Here is a 24,593-nt window from a genome sequence, read left to right on the forward strand (position 1 = left end):
GATCCAACTATTGGAAAGTGAAGATTGAAAAAAAAAATTCCATCAGAGGGTTTTGAAGGTCATCCTGTGACTAGGGTAACAACAAAAGAGAATCGATTCGGTTTTTTTAATAATCTCCTTGGGTTAGTTGCTGTGAACTCTAATGTAATATCCTCTGAACCCCCAGCCTCCCCCCACTGTTTTAAATCCTCTGTACCACAAGCCTTCCCCCTACTGTTTTATACCTTCTTCGCCCGCAGTCTCTCCCCACTGTGTATACCCTCTTTACCCCCACCACCTTCCCACATTCACTGAAGCAACTAATGAAAATGTTTTTTCACTTGCCCCAAGCGAAATGTTTTCACATTTTCACGAACACACTAATCGCCATTGTGATCGGTTGAAGTTTTAAAGTACATATGGTTCCCACCATAATGCAAAAGTTGTAGCCTTAAAGCATTTTAAACGAGGAATTGAATGACAAACCTATTGCCTATCCGCCTGTATCGGCTAAAATGTATATAAGGTATTCTTCAGAGCTGAGTGAAGCTACACCGAGACGTCCTACATTATCAACGTCCTGTAATCTCAGTGACGTCTTACAAATCAGACGTTTCACGGATCTAGAAAAATATCGAAGTGTATTTGTCTTTTATACGTCCTGCAGACGGCCCAATCGGTCTTATATAGGACATTAGGACAGGACAAACCGACTAGTTCAGTACCCTCACCACACGTACCTTGCCCTTCCTCCTTAGCTCAGTCCCCCACTCTCAGGGTAGTTCTGCTGCCCATATTTAGCTCCCACACCCACCACATTCTTCTTTCATTGTTGAGACCCCCACCCCCCGGTACATTACCCCTTCAGGACCCTGTACTCACCTCCCCCCTCTCTTCCTTAGCCCCCCCCCACATACATGTACCCTGTACTCACGATTTCCCTCTCTTCTCCGCTTCCCCCTCTCATCCACCCAGACACGTACCCTACCCCCCCCCCCAGGACCATGTACTCATGTTTTCCCTCTCTTCTCTAAACACCCATCCCCCCACACACTACCCTACTCCCCCCAGGACCCTGTACCCACCTTTCCCCTCTCTTCTTTAGCCCTCCCCCACACACAGACGTACCCTACCCCCAGCACCCTCTACTCATGTTTTCCCTCTCTTGCAGGTCACTGTCCGGCACCAACTTCCAGACGTTCTCACAGATCCTCATCAACACGTCATCACTTAAGGTCAACAACCTGTGAGTATCGCGTCTTTGAGACTTAGACTTTTTTTTAGTCTTTAATACTTAGACTTTTGTTTTTAGTCTTTGATACTTTGACTTTTGTTTCTTTAGTCTTAACCATTTGACCAAATTGTTCAACACTGTAACATTAGGGAATCTAGTTTAGCGTGGTTACAATAGTCTGTCTGTCGCAATGGCATAGGGTCTGACACGTGGTTTGTTGGATGACAGATAAGTTGCTGGATGACAGATGACGTGCTGGATGGCAGAAGTCTTGCTGGATGGCAGATGTCTTGCTGGATGGCAGATGGGTTGCTGGATGTCATATGGATTGTTGGATGCCTTGTTTTGTCACCTAATGAATATGACCTACTCTCCTCTCAACATTTCTTCTAACACTGACATTGCCGGTACTCGTGATGCCTTAAAGCCAGGCAGATCTCAAGCACATGTAGAATCCATCACTTTCCCGCTCAATGTTGCCTGGCGTTTGACCCGTGGGTGTCCGGCTGGGTTGAAAAAAAAGGGGGAGGGTGGAGGCTTTGGTGGGGGGGGGGGGGAGGGAGGGAGGGGGTTAGACTGTCATTTTATTCCTGAAGTTAGAAACGACGCTAGGTACAGCTAGTGCACGGCCGTTCATCTCTCGTCACACGTGTCTTTCACATAGCTTGATCCTACAAGGCAGACAGAGCGTATAGACGTACACGTATTTTGTCACCATGGGGCACCTAAAGCACCCGCTGGCAACATTGCGTTAAGTCAGAGACTCAGGACCTTCAGATGTTCTAGGTCACAGTCTTAGACGTAGAAACGGTATTAAAATGTGCATGTAACCCCCCTTCCCCCCATCTTCTCTTAAACCACTCAAAAAGTACGAGCTTAATTCACCCCCCCCTGGTACTTGCTTATCGACCGCTGCACTGAGCACATAGCCTACACATCTACTGCTCTAGTCTATTGGTCTAGCTGTACAGTGGAATATGTGTGGCCTCAACGACCAGTGTTTCTGTGAAAGCTTTCATTAACTCTCAACGATCACATTCCACGCTCCGGCCACACTTGGACCTTTCACTTTCAGGAAGTGACGTCAGCGGTTAAAACATCGTGACTTCTTCAAGTATCGACTACGCCCGCAATGTTATTCCAGAGTATCGACTTAGCCCGCAATGTTATCTCAAAGTATAGATTCAGCCCTGATGTTATCTCTAAAGAAAAGACCTAGTATTCACCTAGCTCGGAATGTGATTCAGAAATTCTGCTCTAATACTTCATGGTTTGTGAATGGAACACACGTCATAGGACCTTATAAAAGTCACGATTGGAACTGGTGCCAGGTATTGGAGCGTTCATAAAGCCACAGTCCAACTATATGACGCTACAAATGGAGACTGGATAATCTCAGCACTCGAAGCTTGCGAAACGAGAAAAAGGTTAAAAAGGGATTATCGCGATAATCCCCATAGACGGCCATTACAATAAGTGTCTCGTTGGACCTGCTCGGCCGTGAGCGGATTATCTAAAGTCAATGGCCGACTATTGTGTGAGCTTAACTCACTATACGATATGTGAGCTTAAGTCAAGGCCCGCCCATTCAGTGAACTTAACTCACTAACCGATTAGTGTTTTGAGCTTAAGTCGGTAGCTAACTAATGTGTCAGCTTAGTCGGAGAGCCGACATTTCATCTAAAATGGGGGGGGGGGGGAGAGAGGGGGGGGGGATGGGGTTCGGGGTGGGGTGTGATTTGCATGGGTAAGAGCGTATTTTGTATTTAAAGTTTACCATAATTTCAAACCATCAAATATGCATATCTTGAATTTATATAAAAGGGTTAAAACATCTCAGCTTTAAGTACAATCTTAATACTTAGGGTCATCAAATATTGAACATACTGAAGTACAATTTAAAACAAATGTCAAATGTCTACATCTAATCATAAACTAGTTTTAAACTTCAATGGAAATACTAGCAAGAATAACTGAAAAACTTTTCGAAATTCAAATTTTCTCCAGGCGAACAGACCCACGTTTAAAAACTGTTTTAGTACTTGATTTATTTGATTCGTCGCACTAACCTTCGTGTTTAACATCGATTAAATATTTGGTGTACACAATATAGAAAAATTATGACAATCAAACGCTGATTTTCAAATATATAACAAGGGGTCGGCGTGGTAGAGTCGGTAAAGCTCATGGTTGCTAAACCGAAAAGTCACGAGTTCGAACCCTCGGGCAGATTAGGCTCGTTAGCTTGGGACAGCCACTCTTCTTGGAGAGACAACTCCAAAATAAAAAAAAAACTGCTGCCTTGTAGTTTGTTCTTGGTTGGACAAAGGCTATGGAAGCAAATCCAAAAAGAAAAACAGGCTGAAATCGGAGTCGATGGCCTCAATGGCGCATAACCAGTTGACACGTATCCTTAATTGTGTTGGAAGGGGATCCTTTCCAACACTAAAATTAAGAACGAAGAAGAAGAAGAAAATATATAACAGACAAACACTGATTTTTGAAATCTGTCGAACATTGTTTTCCCCAAACTGTCCTTCTTCAAAACAATTTTTTCCCCGTGTTCTAAATTAAATTAACATCAGCCGCTCACGCTCAAAGACGATATTTTGTCTTGTCTTCAGAACAAGGGCGAAAGTCAAGGTAACTCGTAGGAAAATACCTTTAAAAAATCACCAAGGAGAAACGGTTAAAGATGATGTGATTTGTTATTGGTTTTTGAAAAGCTGTTTAGCAATTATCCAAATCCCTCGGCTGTTCTCTACAAGACTCAGTTATTTACAGGTCCCAGCAGGAACCTCTAAAATAATTTGCTCAGCTGGAACTGTGGGGTGGTCCGTTAGGGTATTGAAGGTTGTCCTGACCTTACCAGAAGTCAAAAGTTGAAGGTTGTCCTGACCTTACCAGAAGTCAAAAGTTAATTCCTGGTCGGGAAGGGGGTGAAATAGGGGAAAGGAAGAGATATTTAAAAATAGAATATGTCCGTGTAGTTTTTAACAAATCAGAAAAGAGTTCATGCTCTTGAGCGAAAAGACGCCCAGTTTGATCCGGAAGTAAAAGCTTTTAAAGAAGACAGTGGGGTGGGGGGGGGGGGGTGTGTGACGGAGAAGAAATGATGAGCCCAATATACAGCGGCAATAAAATAGGCCCTATTGGTCATTGACTGGAGATCGAATACAGCTTGGAAGTAGGTACCTGACAAACTCGCTATTACACCTTGTAAATTTCACAATATCGTGACGAGGAAATAATCGCATAGGACTTTTAAAGACAGGCGATACTCTACAAACATCAAGTAAAATAGTTGGCCTGTTTCTATGGCATTCATGCGGCGCTAATTTTCACCATAGGAACCTGTTTTCCGATTCATGTTTTAAGGACCGAAAAATTCTAGACTTAAGGAACATAACCCATAGTCCTTGTAACCATCCCCTTTTACAATACACATACTTAAAATAAGCCCCCTTTTAAGCCCAGCATAGCCTCTGCATACTATGCATTCTAGCAGTTTGGATAGTGCTGCAACTTGCCCGCTACTGATGTCACAATCGCCTCTGCCTTTCATTAGTTGAACCGTTTCTTTTTTATGTATTTCTTTATTGTTGAAAACGTCAGCAAAAATACCTTGTACTCACGATATTCATGTCTGGGCAGGTACATAGACAACGCCAATGTCAAGGACTTAAAGGCTGTTTTCCAAATTTTTGACGTCACGGAGTTACTGAGCTTGTAAGTGTTCATATATTAGTAGGAGAAGCATGTATTATGTAAGAATTTGTGACCAGTCTTGTTGCAGGCTACTCATATATATATATATATATAAATATATATATATATATATATATATATATATATATATATATATATATATATATATATATATATATATATATATATATATATATATATATATATATAGTGCTATCACGCCTGATTATGTGCAATTCTTAATAAGATGCACTGATATAGGGGATGCTTATGTTACTCTTCTTGTAAAATTTATCACTAAATGCTAATTACAGTAATTGTAAATTCTGGAGACAAGATAGACATTAGCTTCTCTGGTTTCAATATCAATCTGTTTTCACAGGTATGTGCGGAATAACCTGGTGACGTCATTGGACGCTGATGTGTTCCATGGGGCCGAGAAACTGGAGCAAATGTAAGTCATGGTTCGTTGGTCTTAGTCATGGTTCGTTGGTTTTATTTATAATTCGTTAGGCGTAGTCATGGTTCGTTGGTTTTAGTCTATGGTTCGTTGGTCTTAGTCTATGGTTCTTTGGTTTTAGTCATGGTTCGTTGGTTTTAGTCTATGGTACGTTGGTTTTAGTCATGGTTCGTTGGTTTTAGTCTTGGTTCGTTGGTTTTAGTCATGGTTCGTTGGTTTTAGTCTTGGTTCGTTGGTTTTAGTCATGGTTCGTTGGTTTTAGTCTTGGTTCGTTGGTTTTAGTCATGGTTCGTTGGTTTTAGTCTTGGTTCGTTGGTTTTAGTCATGGTTCGTTGGTTTTAGTCTTGGTTCGTTGGTTTTAGTCATGGTTCGTTGGTTTTAGTCTTGGTTCGTTGGTTTTAGTCATGGTTCGTTAGTTTTAATTATGGTTTGTTGGTCTTAGTCATGGTTCGTTGTTCTTAGTCATGGTTCGTTGGTTTTAATCATGGTTCGTTGGTCTTAGTCATGGTTCGTTGATCTTAGTCATGGTTCGTTAGTTTTAATCATGGTTCGTTGGTCTTAGTCATGGTTCGTAGGTTTTATACATGGTTTGTTGGTCTTAGTCATGGTTCGTTGATCTTAGTCATGGTTCGTTAGTTTTAATCATGGTTCGTTGGTCTTAGTCATGGTTCGTTAGTTTTAATCATGGTTCGTTGGTCTTAGTCATGGTTCGTTGATCTTAGTCATGGTTCGTTAGTTTTAATCTATGGTACGTTGGTTTTAGTCTTGGTTTGTCTGTCTTAGTCATCGCTCTTCTGATTAGCCCTGATTCGTCTGTATTAAATATTAACCTGCTTTTTCTATTTTTAGTAACATATCCAACAACCGAATTGAGGAACTACAGTCCGACGTTTTTTCACAAACTCCTGATCTAAAGATATTGTAAGTCCATCTTTATAGTTTTGTCTTTAAAAATACATGATGCCATCTCTAATATGTAGGCCTGTATGATACCATCCTACCATCTATAATATGTTGGCCTGTATGATACCATCCTACTCTCTCTAATATGTAGGCCTGTATGATACCATCCTACCATCTTTAATAAATAGCTGACATCATCCGATCATCTATTTTTAGATCACTGGAGAACAACATGTTGACTCGGCTGACCAAAAATTTGTTTGAAAGCAACACAAATTTACATACTCTGTAAGTACTTAAAGCAACACAAATTTACAAACTGTGTAAGTATTGAAAGCAACACAAATTTACACTCTGTAAGTATTAAAAGCAACACGAATTTAGATACTCTGTAAGTATTGAAAGCAACACAAATTTACAAACTGTGTAAGTTTCCCAAACTATATCCCTGAGTTTATCCCAAGTTTATCCCAAACTTGAGACAGCTTATTCCAACTAGTTTATACACAAAAGGTAACATTAAGTTTTTATTTGCTGAAAACGATTGACTGATTTGGCTACGTATCATAGCCCTTTATAGTATCAATATTTTTAAAAACTACTAGAATACCCGTCATCCGTTGGATAACTGTGGGTTTCGGGGGTCATCCATCAAAAAACATCACGTCTGTCACTCAGAGGCATAGCGACCCTTCCCGGCGCCCGGGGACAAAGTTTTCGATTTGAACCCCCCCCCCTCAAACTTTTGATGTGCACCCCCCCCCCCCTCTCAAACTTTCGATTTGAACCCCCCTCAACCTATCAATTTATTTTTCCAAACCATTTTGGCGCCCCAACATATGTCCCCCCCCCCCCTTCCCCCCTCCACCTCCCCACCCCCCCCCCTTCCCCCCCCCCGCCTCCCCTCCCCACCCCCCGCCTCCCCTCCCCACCCCCCGCCTCCCCTCCCCTACCGCCCCCCCCCCCCTCCTCGGTACGCTACTGCAGTGTCACTTATCGTCACAAAAAACAGACCCCACATTCAAATATATGTTTTTTATCTTTTAAAAACACCGAAAACACCGATTTCGGACTATCCCTTCATAAACTGACGTCACAGGTGACCTACTCAACTCTACTTCACCTGCCCAGTGTCCTGCCAAGTCTCAGACAACATGTTTTTATCGTTTAAAAAACAATTCCAGCCGAGCATGTATCTGACCACACTATCCTTTCATATGCTTAGGACAAAGAAACAGATGAACTCTACTTCACCTGCCCTGTATCTTGCCAAGTTCAGATAGGCAACGTTATCATTCACATCTAAAAAAAAAAATTGAAAAAAAAAATTTCATTGACATATTGGTCTAGAACCCGTGCCTCCTGCATGAGAGCTGACTACGCTACCATTTTAGCTATTTACTCGTGACGTCACAAGTGAATTTTTATACTATACTATGTGTCTCCTTATGCAACTTGATTTACGCGTATAGATTCTAGATCTAGATCTAAAAATAAGTCTAGTAGTACTAACTTTCAAATTAAATTTTATCTTAAATAAGCCAAACAAAGATTTATATAAAATAATTAAGGCCTGAAATAGATTCTAGATGTAGAATTTACATTGAATCTAGTGACCTACATCTAGGCTAGATCTAGATCTAGATCTAGGCTAGATTCATAAATTTCCTTCGATAGCTGATCTTTAGATCTAGAGAAATTTATCGTAAAACTAAATGAAAAAGACAGTTGAAAATTGATATAAGTGTTGGAACGTAATAAATACAGCAAACGGACGTATTGTTAAAGTTATGACCGACAGAAAATTAGATTTAGAACGCGTTAAACTTTTGAATGGGAACACAATTTTCTTCAATAGACGCCGCCATTTTATTGTACTAAAGAGTAAACAAAAACCTGTGACGTCACGGTCCCGCCGAGTCTAGTGGCTTTTCAAATATTTTAAAAAAAAATGGGTTATTCTGCATAGGAATAAATCAATAAATTAATTAACGTCTTTAAATAAATTTGTGATCAACAGTCTGTCTGCATTAAAAAATTATTCTCTACCTGCATACCATTTTACAGCTTTCCAGATAGAGTCGAACATATCACAATTTTCGATCAGGCAAACAAATAAATATTCAAACATGTAAACAAAGTTGACTTTTAGTAGTATACTAGAATACCCGTCATCCGTTGGATAACTGTGGGTTTCGGGGGTCATCCATCAAAAAACATCACGTCTGTCACTCAGAGGCATAGCGACCCTTCCCGGCGCCCGGGGACAAAGTTTTCGATTTGAACCCCCCCCCCTCAAACTTTTGATGTGCACCCCCCCCCACTCAAACTTTCGATTTGAACCCCCCTCAACCTATCAATTTATTTTTCCAAACCATTTTGGCGCCCCAACATATGTCCCCCCCCCCTTCCCCCCTCCACCTCCCCACCCCCCCTTCCCCCCCGCCTCCCCTCCCCACCCCCCGCCTCCCCTCCCCACCCCCCGCCTCCCCTCCCCACCCCCCGCCTCCCCTCCCCACCCCCCGCCTCCCCTCCCCACCCCCCGCCTCCCCTCCCCTACCGTCCCCCCCCCCCTCCTCGGTACGCTACTGCAGTGTCACTTATCGTCACAAAAAACAGACCCCACATTCAAATATATGTTTTTTATCTTTTAAAAACACCGAAAACACCGATTTCGGACTATCCCTTCATAAACTGACGTCACAGGTGACCTACTCAACTCTACTTCACCTGCCCAGTGTCCTGCCAGGTCTCAGACAACATGTTTTTATCGTTTAAAAAACAATTCCAGCCGAGCATGTATCTGACCACACTATCCTTTCATATGCTTAGGACAAAGAAACAGATGAACTCTACTTCACCTGCCCTGTATCTTGCCAAGTTCAGATAGGCAACGTTATCATTCACATCTAAAAAAAAATTGAAAAAAAAATTTCATTGACATATTGGTCTAGAACCCGTGCCTCCTGCATGAGAGCTGACTACGCTACCATTTTAGCTATTTACTCGTGACGTCACAAGTGAATTTTTATACTATACTATGTGTCTCCTTATGCAACTTGATTTACGCGTATAGATTCTAGATCTAGATCTAAAAATAAGTCTAGTAGTACTAACTTTCAAATTAAATTTTATCTTAAATAAGCCAAACAAAGATTTATATAAAATAATTAAGGCCTGAAATAGATTCTAGATGTAGAATTTACATTGAATCTAGTGACCTACATCTAGGCTAGATCTAGATCTAGGCTAGATTCATAAATTTCCTTCGATAGCTGATCTTTAGATCTAGAGAAATTTATCGTAAAACTAAATGAAAAAGACAGTTGAAAATTGATATAAGTGTTGGGACGTAATAAATACAGCAAACGGACGTATTGTTAAAGTTATGACCGACAGAAAATTAGATTTAGAACGCGTTAAACTTTTGAATGGGAACACAATTTTCTTCAATAGACGCCGCCATTTTATTGTACTAAAGAGTAAACAAAAACCTGTGACGTCACTATTCCCACAAAGTTTAGTCAAGGTTTTAACATTTAAAAAAAAAATGGGTTATTCTGCGTAGGAATAAATCAATAAATTAATTAACGTCTTTAAATAAATGTGTGATTAACAGTCTGTCTGCATTAAAAAATTATTCTCTACCTGCATACCATTTTACAGCTTTCCAGATAGAGTCGAACATATCACAATTTTCGATCAGGCAAACAAATAAATATTCAAACATGTAAACAAACTTGACTTTTAGTAGTATATATAGATATTAATCAGTGTTTCTTCCAGACTTTTTACTACGGGTGGACACGCCCCCCCCCCCCCTCCCTCACGAAGAGATACCTGGAAGAAACGCTAACCTTAATTTTTATAAACATTTTTAAAAAACAAAATTTTAAATTTAAAAAAAAAAAACCTACGCATTACAAATTAAACGATTTAATAAAAGAAAATTGAAGATTTATTACAAAACAACGAAAATAAACTACAGAAAATGTGATGCTCGTTAGCCTTCCAACTAGATTATAGCTTTGTGGATAGATCGTGTATTTTACCTAGCTGTAAAGATGTATGTGTTTCTTCTGTCGTTACCCTAGCTGTAAAGATGTATGTGTTCCTTCTGTCCTTACCCTAGCTGTAAATATGTATGTGTGTCCTTGTGTAAAGATGTATGTGTATCTTCTGTCTTCCCCAGGCGGTTGAACAGAAATCGTATTAGCGAGCTGGAGAATGGAACCTTTAATGGCCTGACTAAACTCTTCAAACTGTAAGTCTTGTTTATCACGTCGTTGGTGGGTTGGTGGTGGTTGTCTTGAGATGGTTGTGTGAGGTTGTTATGGACATGTGGTGTGTGGTTGTCGAAATGCATGTGGTGTATTGGTTGCCATTGGATGGTGGTTTGTGTGTTTGGCAACTGCATGCGTTTTTGTGTGGTTGTCGTGGGTAAGGGGTGTGTTTGTGTGGTTGTTATGGGTTGTGTGGTTCTCATGTGCATGTAGTCTGTGGGGTTGGCTCTCTAGACCAGGTTGGTCTGTCTATATTTTAAAACTTTTCTAGAGCTATACACTTGATATTGACGCACGTTCAGTGAGTTCTACAGGACACACAACTTGTGTCCAGCCTAAGTTCTACAGGACACACATCTTATGTCCAGCCTAAGTTCTACAGGACACACAACTTGTGTCCAGCCTTAGTTCTACAGGACACACATCTTGTGTCCAGCCAATCTCTATGTGAGCTCCACTGTACTATTTCCCCATTTACCGAGATCACATAAACACATTCCCTCTACTTTATCTGGCTTATAGACGGGTCACCGGTCCGGGGTATTACATTCTACGTATGCCCTCTGAGCATTGTTATTCAATTTATTTTTTCGTTTTTATCCAGAATCAGACTATATTTATAATGTTTTTATCCATAATCAGACTATATTTATAATGAATTTTGACATCTGTTAGCAAATATAATGTTTTGAAGTAGTCACACAGTTATACTAACATTCAACAAACAAATCCCCCCCCCCTCCCTCTCCATAATTACGTCATGCACTTTCAATCCACTTTATACAAACACACTTGAATCTATTATACAATTGTAAACATCTTAATGCGTATAAACAGTGCTTTTCGTTCATGATAAATATCTTAATGAAACCAATGTATTGAAAGCTATTTAATGCTCAGTTAAGGATTGGGTTCATTATCTTATTTTGAGAATGAATTGAAATTTATGTTCCACCCCGAAGCTCGCACAAATTTAACGATGACGTATGGCAGACGTGAGATTCTGAATGTACTTTGGCAAGGCTTGTACTTTTCCGGTTTTTAAATTACCGAAAACATGTACATGGACCGCTGGAGGGAATCTCATTAATGTCTGCACTGTTAAAACTTGAGCGCTATGCTCCACGGTGGAGGAGATTATATTTAGACTCTCTGACTTTTTTAAACTCTCGGTACTGAAAACTTTTCGTCCCACTGCTAGTCAGGATATCCGTTTTATGATACCATGACACGATATCTTAGAGGTATACCAAGTATCGATACTAAGCGCCAATTTCAAGTATCGATATCCCAGCACGATACCAAGTTTTGATGCACCTGCCAGCTTCAAGTATCGATACCACAGCGCAATACCAAGTTTCAATACCAAGTGCTAATTTCAAGTATCGATACATTATAATTATACCAAGTTTTGATACCTAGCGCTAATAATTATCCAAGAACGAAGACAAGTTTCGATACAGAATGCCGACATTAAGTTTCGATACCAAGCGCTTATCTCAAGTATCGATCAAAGAATAAAGTGCAGTCATGCTAACGAAGTCATGTTTTCTGGTTGACTAGGCTGTTGTCCATAAATAAAGTCACGCTACCCTAGCACATCTGTGCACTCCCTTCCCCCCACCCCCTCCAATCATCACTCACTCACAAAAAGACGTTATTGAAAATAGCAGATTTAAGTGGTTAATTTGTGCATGTACCTAAACTTTAAACCACCCTCTGACGCTAACCCTAACATGCGACCAGTAGCGGTCAGTCTGTCCACTGCACGTGCAACGATCTATGCACTCACCAGCTAGTGATCACATGCAACATCACAACTGGTGGGTGGGGGAAGAAGGGTGGGGCGTATTTGGAGCGACAGGGTCCTGTTTCCAATTCTAGAAAGTTAAAAGACGCATTTTTTTGCTCCAACTTAATATGAATATTGCCAGGAATTCGACTAAAATAGATTTTGACAATACAACGCAGTTATTATTAGAGTAAAATAATTATTTTAAAAAAAAATTGACCTCGAACTTCCCCCAACCTCGAATCTAGGTCAGTCAGTTGAAAGTCCCTGAGTCCACCCAGCTTGGATGGGTACCTAACACACATGCTAGGGAAAATAAAGACGGCTGGGCATAGTGCTGTCCACACTATCTCTTCATATACTTAGGTCACAGAAACAGGTGAGCTCTACTTCATTTGCCGTCAGGTTTGCAATGTAACTTTACTTTTCTCCCACCCTCACCCCCACCCCGATCGGTCGCCTCTGTTACTTTTCTTGTTTCATAGCTCGTGTAGACAAAAATAGGGTAATGAATGACATTATAGCATGGCATGTAGGCGAGATGAACCAAGTTATCCTGATTTGCCACAAATCTCCTCCCACACGTTATGTACTGACCTAAAGTAAAAAAAACAAAGCTCCTCCCACTCGTTATGTACTGACCTAAAGGAAAAAACAAAGGTCCTCCCACACGTTATGTACTGACCTCAAGAAAAAACAAAGCTCCTCCCACACGTTATGTACTGACCTAAAGAAAAAAAAACAAAGCTCCTCCCACTCGTTATGTACTGAACTAAAGAAAAAAAAACAAAGCTCCTCCCACTCGTTATGTACTGACCTAAAGAAAAAACAAAGCTCCTCCCACTCGTTATGTACTGAACTAAAGAAAAAAAAACAAAGCTCCTCCCACTCGTTATGTACTGACCTAAAGAAAAAAACAAAGCTCCTCCCACACGTTATGTACTGACCTAAAGAAAAAACAAAGCTCCTCCCACTCGTTATGTACTGAACTAAAGAAAAAAAAACAAAGCTCCTCCCACTCGTTATGTACTGACCTAAAGAAAAAACAAAGCTCCTCCCACACGTTATGTACTGACCTAAAGAAAAAACAAAACTCCTCCCACACGTTATGTACTGACCTAAAAATAAACAAAGCTCCTCCCACACGTTATGTACTGACCTAAAGAAAAAACAAAGCTCCTCCCACACGTTATGTACTGACCTAAAGAAAAAACAAAGCTCCTCCCACACGTTATGTACTGACCTAAAGAAAAAACAAAGCTCCTCCCACACGTTATGTACTGACCTAAAGAAAATAAACAAAGCTCCTCCCACACGTTATGTACTGACCTAAAGAAAAAACAAAGCTCCTCCCACACGTTATGTACTGACCTAAAGAAAAAAAAACAAAGCTCCTCCCACACGTTATGTACTGACCTAAAGAAAAAAACAAAGCTCCTCCCACACGTTATGTACTGACCTAAAGAAAAAACAAAGCTCCTCCCACACGTTATGTACTGATCTAAAGAAAAAACAAAGCTCCTCCCACACGTTATGTACTGACCTAAAGAAAAAACAAAGCTCCTCCCACACGTTATGTACTGACCTAAAGAAAAAAAACAAAGCTCCTCCCACACGCTATGTACTGACCTAAAGAAAAAAACAAAGCTCCTCCCACACGTTATGTACTGACCTAAAGAAAAAACAAAGCTCCTCCCACACGTTATGTACTGATCTAAAGAAAAAACAAAGCTCCTCCCCATGTTATGTACTGACCTAAAGAAAAAAACAAAGCTCCTCCCACACGTTATGTACTGACCTAAAGAAAAAAAACAAAGCTCCTCCCACACGTTATGTACTGATCTAAAGAAAAAACAAAGCTCCTCCCCATGTTATGTACTGACCTAAAGAAAAAAAAAAAAAGCTCCACCCACACGTTATGTACTGACCTAAAGGAAAAACAAAGTCCATCAATCCTATAACAAGATTGTACTTGATAACACGACTGTCCCCAGATTATGTCCCTTGTGACGCCCACTACTACATTACTAACATATTGTCTTAAAAGGTATTTCTTGTTACCTAAGAAATTCTAAGCCAAACGAAATAACACATTTACTACCCAACTGATGTACTTACAAAAATTACTTACAAATGGTGGGTAATTAATTTAGGCCATAATCAGGTCACTGTTCTTACTAAACACACCCCGCACCCTGCAGGACTTCTTGTTACCCTTCTGGAATGATCTATTTCTAGAGGTAGCAACTCTCTCGAAAACACATTCAGTTGAAGTTTCGTGAACTGTTGTTGTTACACACGAGCTAAATTCCCTAGGCGAGACCATATCACTTCTCTCGGAGCACTCAACAGCACTCAACAGCACTCGACAGCACTCAACAAGACTCTGTAAAGCTAAGCTATTGACAGAGCTAAGCTATTGACAGAGCTAAGCTATTGGTAGAGCTAAGCTATTCACTAGTGCCCTTTGTAGCTGAACAGTTAAGCACTCAATAACACACAATAGAGCTAAGCTATTGTTAGAGCTAAGCTATTCACTAGTGCCCTTTGTAGCTGAACAGTTAAGCACTCAATAACACACAATAGAGCTAAGCTATTGGTAGAGCTAAGCTATTCACTAGTGCCCTTTGTAGCTGAACAGTTAAGCACTCAATAACACACAATAGAGCTAAGCTATTGTTAGAGCTAAGCTATTCACTAGTGCCCTTTGTAGCTGAACAGTTAAGCACTCAATAACACACAGTAGTGCTAAGCTATGATTAAAGCTAATCTATTCATCGGTGTCCCATATAGCTGCAAAGTTAAGCTCCCGACTGAGCTAAGCCTTCTCCAGAAAAAAAAAATTATATAAATATCCGTAATTCTGCACATTTTTTTTTAAAAGCGGCTGCCTGTTTTTATCAAAATCGTCATTACAGAATTAAAAATGTGAATACATACTCGGCCCTAAGTGTATGCAATTTGTGCGACATTAGGAAATTGCTTAATTAGCAGCTACTCGCTAACCTGACCGTAGGAAGCTTAATGTAAAAATACCACCATCTGTAGTGATGTATTTAAAATTCAGCTCTGAATGTAAGGGACTTAAAAAATAACCATCCGTTGTAAAGAGTTATTTTATTTTTTTTCCTACTTTCGCTTACACATGAACAAAGTCTAAAACGAGTGATGAAGTCCTACGTCATACAGTGCCTCACATTTTCTGCCAAGTTATTTAAAGGCTATAAAAATAATTCTCAATCTGCTCTATAGGCGTAGGCGCTGTGAAAAAATATTGAGCTGAAAATATTACATTAAAAATATTTTTGGCGAAGCGTTCGTCCACTTTTAATTACATTTGAGCATTTTCAAATAAACGAACCGACCCGCGGTCTAGCATTCGCCGCTATTTACTATTTAGTGACGGGTGAAGACTTCCTGAAAGACTTGTCCAAATAGGGTGGGTGGGTACACTCTGTTGCGCATGCGTGGAGAGCGAGGGAGGGGGCGGGTGGAAGGTTAGAGGGTCGCTGTGCGTGCGTGGTTTACCGTATGGTTGGGCGACGTAGAGAATTATATATGTAGATATTATATAGTCTATAATTTTGTTGAGGGAGGAGTAAAGTCGAATTTACTAAATTTATGCTGGTGGTAACAAAATATCATCTTTTATCATGATGTCGTCAACAAAATATCATCTTTTATTCTACTGTCATTAATGACACGTTAATGACTGACTCAAAAGGACGCTGAAAGGGATGTTTGAGCTCCAACACATTGACTTTTGGTGTGACACATACAGGGCTCAGCCATAATGATGACGTCATCGAATCACAACCAGTAGTGTCAGCCATAATGCAGTTATCACAAGGTGCCAATTCGACGGTGCTTGTCACGTGGTTTCAAAATGTGACGTGTTACACAGACACATAATCCCTGTACACCTTCTCTCTATCTCTCTCTTGTCTCTCTCTTCTCTCTCTCTTCTTTCTCTCTCTCGTCATCGCTACTCCCTTGCCCCCCCCCCTATTTCTCTCTTGCCCCCCTCCCTTGCCCCCCTCCCTTGCCCCTCCCATTCCCTCTCCCTTATCTCCCACCCTTGTCTCCCTCCCTTGAATAATTGAACAAGCGACCGACAGCTTGTCATAACCAGTGACCTTGACCTACAAACAGGACAACCTGAAACTTCTCTGATCCAGTAACAAAACTTGACATTTTTACAAAACTTTTAAAAAACCTTTCAAAGCAAAAGCAGCAGCATTGTATATCAAAGATGTTCAGACCTCAGAGACTTGACCCACTCTTGCACAAATCCTCTCTTTCATGGGCTCGCCACAACATCAAATGTACTCACATGATGTTTTAAACTTGATAATAACGCCGGAAAGTTTGGATTCCAGTTTTGTCGTATTAGACAAGGATACATCAGTCATTGAGACAGGATGTTTAGTGGAAGAGAAATGGACAACTATCTTTTCTGATTTCTGATGGTTTTCAAGTTCTCTCCCTTGTAATTACAGACAGTGTCTTTTGTCTGCGCGTTTGTTGTTTGTTTTTTGTGTCCATTTTTTTTTGTTGGAAAAAATATTAGGCATTGTTATTTAAAGGTACCTTTGGAAAAGAACAGAATAGCTCACTGTCACAAGTAATGTCACAGCTATATGTTTTAATTAATAAATTTGGTTTTGACAAACTTATCAAATGCTGAAGTCAGTCAAATGAAAAGAATTTTTGTGTTTGAACATTCGATTTTTAGCTACTAAATCTCGCTGTCGATTTTCTTCTCAGTTAATTTTTTTAAACTGCTAGTGACATTCGGTAAACTTTTGTGAAACATTAATAGTACCTGACTGGGCACTAGTTCATTCCGACGGGAGAGGTGGTTGCCAATAAATAACATTAGGCTATTTATAGATTAATATACTACCGCCCCCTTCTATCGTCATATGACGTCAGAAGAGACGAATGTCACAAAGTGCTGCTCCTAGTATCATGATAAACGTTGTAAAACTCCACCTATTATCTAAAATAATTAACTCTTACCAAAATTAACACATTTTCGCCATATTAAAACAGAGGAAAAAAAATCGTATGCAATATTAAATCGCCACTATCAACAACCCCCACCCACCCACTCTTTTAACCAGATGAGTGACGTCAGTTACCCACTAGCGCAGTGTGTGCCCCCCCCCCCCCCCCCCATCTCACCCCCACCCCACGTCCAAATAAAGCTGAGTATAAAACACCCGCTAGACAGCGCTAGTGTCGTTTAATGCTTTTGAAAGTCGTGGCATTCCTCTGGGACTGAGAGATGCCGTGCCTGATATTTACAGAGTTACAGAGTGGACAGTGAGGGGTGGGGGATACCACAGTGACAGGTCAAGAGGGTGTGGGGGAGGTGTTGGGGCACAAATACGAAATGTGATGAGCGCTTACAAAATCTGGCTATTAGTGTTCCGATCTTCCCTAAGGTTTTGGAATTCCAACCAGTTTTTTTCGCACACAAGGATGTTGTAGTAACGAGTGGATGAGAAATCTGGATGTTGGATGTGGATTGTAAATGTCAGTTTTAAATGTGGATTTAAAAATGTAAACGATAGATTGATGATGTAAAATATGGATGATAAATGTTGATGTTAAAAAAAGAATGAAGAAATAAATAGATTAATATAACAGAAGAAAAAAAAACCTACTTAATAAAATGAAACGCGTAAAAGGGAGAAGTATATCTACAAAAGATACGAAAATTAAAACCACAATTATATACAAGAATTCATTAGACCAGGGGTCGGCAACCTTTTGAAGCGGAAGAGCCAAAAGTTACAATTTTCAAAATTTCCCCTGGTTTTAAAGAGCCACTAACATTTTTTTATTTCAAATATTTTATTTTTTTATTAATATTATTAGTATTTGTTCAAGGAGCTGGAGAGCCGCATCTTGATATCAAAAGAGCCGCATGCGGCTCGCGAGCCGCAGGTTGCCGACCCCTGCATTGGACATTCAATACCAAAATTAATTTAAATGTTCGAAGAGGATACACACATAACTAATTTTAAAGTAAATAATTTCGACCAATCATTCTGAATCATTACTTTAGTATCAGAAATGACAATGTTTATGCACTATGCAATTCTCTTATCGAGGGCTTTTTTTCTATTGAATATACAATTTCTTTTTAATTATAAATTTAATAATTAATCATTTTCTTGTAATTAAAAATATAAATAATTTGATTAAGTTGTATTTAAAATTAATTACGATCTCTTTTGCAGGGACCTTTCTCACAATCGACTCACGGATCAACTTGTTGTAAACAATGGAGTTTTCTCCCCTTGTTCCGGCCTCTCAATACTGTAAGTGAATTGTTCGCGTAAAGGGAAATAACCGTCCTGGCCATTGTTAGCCTGCCTTACAACACCCCCCCCCCCCCCCCCAACAACAGGTTAATGCAAACAGCGTTTTGTATTAACTGATCCGATCGAAGGTACTTAACAGCTGAGTTGAAGCGATATGTCATTATCACGGCACTGGGCCGGGGTTTCGTTAAACCAGGCCCTGTCTGAGTAGACTCAGCTATGGCGGGTACCTGGCATAATTCAGGACATGTAGGATCAACTGGTCACTATACTAGCTACACATTCACCTACTGTTTGAAATATCTTTTTATATCAGAGTTACTCTACTTCATCTGCTACAAGTCTGATCGGAGAATTCAACCGCTGTTGTTAAAACAATACGTACTCAAGTTACCTACTAATTGTTTAATAATTTACCCCCCCCCCCCGGCACACTGAATAATGACCTTTGTACGAATTACAGGTCACTCAGGAACGCCAGCATCTCAGTGTTGGACAAGCAGACGTTCGCTGGGTTGAGAAACTTGGGTACATTGTAAGTACTGAGCCGAGTTTTCATTGGTTGACTTTGAATTGTGTCAAACATTTTCATTGGTTTACATTTGCTTACTCAGAGTGTCCAGATTTTTCTATCGTTTTCTGGTGTAAACCATATCAGTTTTATTTCGTGTTTTGGGTTAGAAATAGAAAGAAGAAAAATATCCGTAGCAGTTTTCGAATTTCAGAAAGAAAAAATATTAAATGGTATTATCTTGGTTGGAGAACAGTTATATTTTTTAAAAATAGTTTTTGGGGGAAAACACACGTTCTCGGGGGGGGGGGGGGGGCACTTGAAATTTTCGGCGAGAGAGGGGGCGGACTAAAATTTCCGGGGGGGGGGGGGGGGGGAGGGGGGTGAACACTGTTCACAGGATATAATTTCGATATAACTTCCATTTCGTTCGGGGCGGTAGGCTCTCCTCCCTCCCCCCCCCCCCCCACACACACACACTGATGAAATGCCTGGAAGAAACAATGCACACGTATCTTCTTCAATCTCCACATCACTGAACAAATAAACTGGAAACAAAATCAAAATGAATTTGGTTTCATTTTTTTAAATTATTTAAAATATTTGATTTCAATTTCAAGATTATCCAAATCTATTAGTACTTTTATTTAATTTTCAAATTTTGATGCGATACATCAGTAATATTATTTAACTTATATAAAATATCTCCATTAACAGCACTGCTACAAATTAATACACAAACACTACCGTAGTTTTATCAATAAGGCAGTCAATATCTAAAACATTCTACTTGAAGGCTCCAGGTTTACAGTTTTGTTTTATTGAATGTTTATAAGCTGTGTCGTGTGTTTGTCTTTCCGATGTTGTGTTTTCGTGGCGTCTTGAAATTCTGTGGGTTGTTGTGTTTCGGTGTGTTTCGGTGTGTTTCGGTGTGTTTCGGTGTGTTTCGGTGTGTTTCGGTGTGTTTCGGTGTGTTTCGGTGTGTTTCGGTTTGTTTCGGTGTGTTTCGGTGTGTTTCGGTTTGTTTCGGTGTGTTTCGGTGTGTTTCGGTGTGTTTCGGTTTATTTCGGTGTGTTTCGGTGTGTTTCGGTGTGTTTCGGTGTGTTTCGGTGTGTTTCGGTATGTTTCGGTGTGCTAACATTTTGTTTTCTCTTGTAGAGATCTGTCATACAACCAACTGACAGCCATACCAGACCAGGCCTTTGAGGATCTGGTTCGTCTCACACATCTGTAAGTTATGTACACATCTGTAATGTCTACACATCTATGTTGTCTACACATCTGTAAGTTATGTACACATCTGTAATGTCTACACATCTATGATGTCTACACATCTGTAAGTTATGTACACATCTGTAATGTCTACACATCTATGATGTCTACACATCTGTAAGTTATGTACACATCTGTAATGTCTACACATCTATGTTGTCTACACATCTGTAAGTTATGTACACATCTGTAATGTCTACACATCTATGTTGTCTACACATCTGTAATCAAAGTATTTCGTCTCACACATCTGTAAGTTATCAATACATCCATAATCATAGTCTTTTATCTTACATATGTGTTACTTATGGACACGTCCATAATCAAAATATTTCGTCTGACACATGTGTAGATTGTATACACATATGTATATTGTCTATACATCAACAAAGTCTTCGTCCTAGTTTTGGTCAATGCTGGAGTAAGCTAAGAGTCTAGTAAGAGTGGATGGATTTATAACCAGTGGCGGAACTAGAAAAAAAGGGCCACCCCGCAAGAAAAAAATTTGGGCCCCTATATATATATATATATATATATATATATATATATATATATATATATATATATATATATATATATATATATATATATATATATATATGCATTTATATATAAACACAAAATGCGAACGTAGGATACTCATTTCTTGATGATCGAGTTTAAACAGAATTTTGTTTTTTTATTAAAACAAATTACAACATGTCAAGTTTAAACAGAATTTTGTTATTTTATTAAAACAAATTACAACATGTCATGTGTGTGAGTGATTATGTCTGTTTTGAAAATTTGTTTAATTAATTTTTATCTTTGTTAAAAGTTCCATTGGCCTAATGTCGGTCAAAAGAATATAAAGCATGAAAGTTTTGTATAAGTAATGGTGTCTCGTGTTATGCTTATTTTATGTTTTTTTTTTGTATTTTTATTATTAATTTTAAATACATTTCGTTTTTTACAATGTCATTCTTTAGTAAAAAAATTTAAACTAATAATAGGAGAAGTAATTGCTTTTTATTTTGTTTAGTACAAATCTATTAAAAAGAACTAAGTCTTATGAGCACCCCTATTTGACTATTTTAAAAAGGGAAATAAGTCATGGAAGGTGTTTGAACGTTAGCATATCTTTCACACTACAGCTCATGTGTATATATATTTTTTTACGCAACAGCATGTGTTAGCTACTGTATAGCATCACTACTGTAGTAGATCTGTTTGTTATTTACAAAACCACGATCTAGGTGTACGAAAAAAATTTATTTATAAAATAAAAATTCATTGTTTTTTTTGGTCGGATTGGGCCCCTAAACGTCGTGTTTCTTTTCTGTACACGTGTTTCTTTTCTGGAGGCGTACACGTGTTTCTTTTCTGGAGGCGTACACGTGTTTCTTTTCTGGAGGCGTACACGTGTTTCTTTTCTGGAGGCGTACACGTGTTTCTTTTCTGTAGGCGTACACGTGTTTCTTTTCTGTACACGTGTTTCTTTTCTGTACACGTGTTTCTTTTCTGGAGGCGTACACGTGTTTCTTTTCTGTAGGCGTACACGTGTTTCTTTTCTGTAGGCGTACACGTGTTTCTTTTCTGTAGGCGTACACGTGTTTCTTTTCTGTAGGCGTACACGTGTTTCTTTTCTGTAGGCGTACACGTGTTTCTTTTCTGTACACGTGTTTCTTTTCTGTACACGTGTTTCTTTTCTGTAGGCGTACACGTGTTTCTTTTCTGTACACGTGTTTCTTTTCTGTACACGTGTTTCTTTTCTGTAGGCGTACACGTATTTCTTTTCTGGAGGCGTACACGTGTTTCTTTTCTGTAGGCGTACACGTGTTTCTTTTCTGTAGGCGTACACGTGTTTCTTTTCTGTACACGTGTTTCTTTTCTGTAGGCGTACACGTGTTTCTTTTCTGTACACGTGTTTCTTTTCTGTAGGCGTACACGTGTTTCTTTTCTGTAGGCGTACACGTGTTTCTTTTCTGTACACGTGTTTCTTTTCTGTAGGCGTACACGTGTTTCTTTTCTGTACACGTGTTTCTTTTCTGTAGGCGTACACGTGTTTCTTTTCTGTAGGCGTACACGTGTTTCTTTTCTGTACACGTGTTTCTTTTCTGTAGGCGTACACGTGTTTCTTTTCTGTAGGCGTACACGTGTTTCTTTTCTGTAGGCGTACACGTGTTTCTTTTCTGTACACGTGTTTCTTTTCTGTAGGCGTACACGTGTTTCTTTTCTGTAGGCGTACACGTGTTTCTTTTCTGTAGGCGTACACGTGTTTCTTTTCTGTACACGTGTTTCTTTTCTGTACACGTGTTTCTTTTCTGTACACGTGTTTCTTTTCTGTACACATGTTTCTTTTCTGTACACATGTTTCTTTTCTGTAGGCGTACACGTGTTTCTTGAAGAGTTGAGTAAATGTTCTAGGTGAGTACTCATGTCAAAGACGTCTAAACCAAAACATGTTCAACACTCGGATTTCTAATTTTAAAGCAAGGTTTTTTTTCCAATGACACAAAATATTGAAGCTAAATTACAATGTGAAGCAAACATCAAAAGCCAAACAACGCAATCAAAATAACCATCAAAAGCCACATTGCTACATCAAAGTAAAATACAATACCGCAAAACAACATCAAAGTGAATATTAAAAGCTATACTGCAACACAAAGTAAACAGGATAAGTTATACGCCTTCTAGAATTGAACCATAAAGAAATTTCAACATCACAAAGTTAGGTAAGAAAAAATATTTGACGTCACAACATCAAGGCATTGTAGCTTTTTAATATGACGCGTATTGCAAATCGAGGGGAAAACATTTTAACGAAAAAAAAAAAGAAACTTTAATGTATAAACGTTGCTTATTTTTAAAAATTTGGATTGAATTTTTTTTAACTTAAGACTTTAAGAAATTTCGAGCTAAAATTCAAATTTGGATAAACACAGGAGTTATGTAATTAAACCTCCATTACATCAGTGCCTTCTTGTCAAGCTGACCTAGAAGAGAAAGGTCAAGATATAAATAACAGCCGAGTTTAAGCCAGATACTGGAGATTTTCAGTTGACATTCTGGTAACAAGATCCCTTCCAGGTGTTGCTGGATCAAAAACAGGATGAACCTCACCACCGAAACTTCTATTTTATTTTCACAGTTACAAGTTACAATTTTAAGCTTAATGTGAACAAAAATGAATAATTTCTTTGGAGAACTATGATGCTCAACCAGCTAAGTTAGGTATCAAAGCTTCTGTCTCGAGTTTGGTAGAATATCATTTCTATATTTTATTTTCCGGATTTCTCGAGTTCAACCAGCTAAGTTAGGTATCGAAACTTCTCTCTTGAGATTCGTAGAATAACATTTCTATATTTTATTTTCCAGATTTCTTGAGTTCAATCAGCTAAGTTAGGTATCGAAACTTCTCTCTTGAGATTCGTAGAATAACATTTCTATATTTTATTTTCCAGATTTCTTGAGTTCAACCAGCTAAGTTAGGTATCGAAACTTCTCTCTTGAGATGCGTAGAATATCATTTCTATATTTTATTTTCCAGATTTCTCGAGTTCAACCAGTTAAGTTAGGTATCGAAGCTTCTGTTTTGAGATTCGTAGAATATCATTTGTATATTTTATTTTCCAGATTTCTTGAGTTCAACCAGTTAAGTTAGGTATCGAAGCTTCTGTTTTGAGATTCGTAGAATAACATTTCTATATTTTATTTTCCAGATTTCTTGAGTTCAACCAGTTAAGTTAGGTATCGAAGCTTCTGTTTTGAGATTCGTAGAATAACATTTCTATATTTTATTTTCCAGATTTCTTGAGTTCAACCAGTTAAGTTAGGTATCGAAGCTTCTGTTTTGAGATTCGTAGAATAACATTTGTATATTTTATTTCCAGATTTCTCGAGTTCAACCAGCTAAGTTACGTATCGAAACTTCTCTCTTGAGATTTGTAGAACATCATTTGTATATTTTATTCTCCAGATTTCTTGAGTTCAACCAGTTAAGTTAGGTATCGAAGCTTCTGTTTTGAGATTCGTAGAATAACATTTGTATATTTTATTTCCAGATTTCTCGAGTTCAACCAGCTAAGTTACGTATCGAAGCTTCTGTTTTGAGATTCGTAGAATACCATTTGT

At 39.0% G+C, this 24,593-nt stretch overlaps 1 protein-coding gene across 1 annotated transcript in view; it reads left to right on the forward strand.

The window, feature by feature from the left end:
* Positions 1 to 24,593, forward strand: part of LOC131949953 (receptor tyrosine-protein kinase erbB-2-like) — a 97,731-nt gene that overhangs the window by 47,114 nt on the left and 26,024 nt on the right. The window contains exons 2-10 of the mRNA XM_059311919.1: positions 1,151 to 1,225; positions 4,868 to 4,942; positions 5,304 to 5,375; positions 6,231 to 6,302; positions 6,501 to 6,572; positions 10,477 to 10,548; positions 18,611 to 18,691; positions 19,158 to 19,229; positions 20,364 to 20,435. Of these exons, the coding sequence (XP_059167902.1) occupies positions 1,151 to 1,225; positions 4,868 to 4,942; positions 5,304 to 5,375; positions 6,231 to 6,302; positions 6,501 to 6,572; positions 10,477 to 10,548; positions 18,611 to 18,691; positions 19,158 to 19,229; positions 20,364 to 20,435 (663 nt within the window). The remainder of the gene's footprint in view (positions 1 to 1,150; positions 1,226 to 4,867; positions 4,943 to 5,303; positions 5,376 to 6,230; positions 6,303 to 6,500; positions 6,573 to 10,476; positions 10,549 to 18,610; positions 18,692 to 19,157; positions 19,230 to 20,363; positions 20,436 to 24,593) is intronic.

This window comes from Physella acuta, unplaced genomic scaffold (genome assembly GCF_028476545.2).
Source record: "Physella acuta isolate Inbredline_101_S28 unplaced genomic scaffold, ASM2847654v3 ptg000721l, whole genome shotgun sequence".
Lineage (NCBI taxonomy): Eukaryota > Metazoa > Mollusca > Gastropoda > Physidae > Physella > Physella acuta.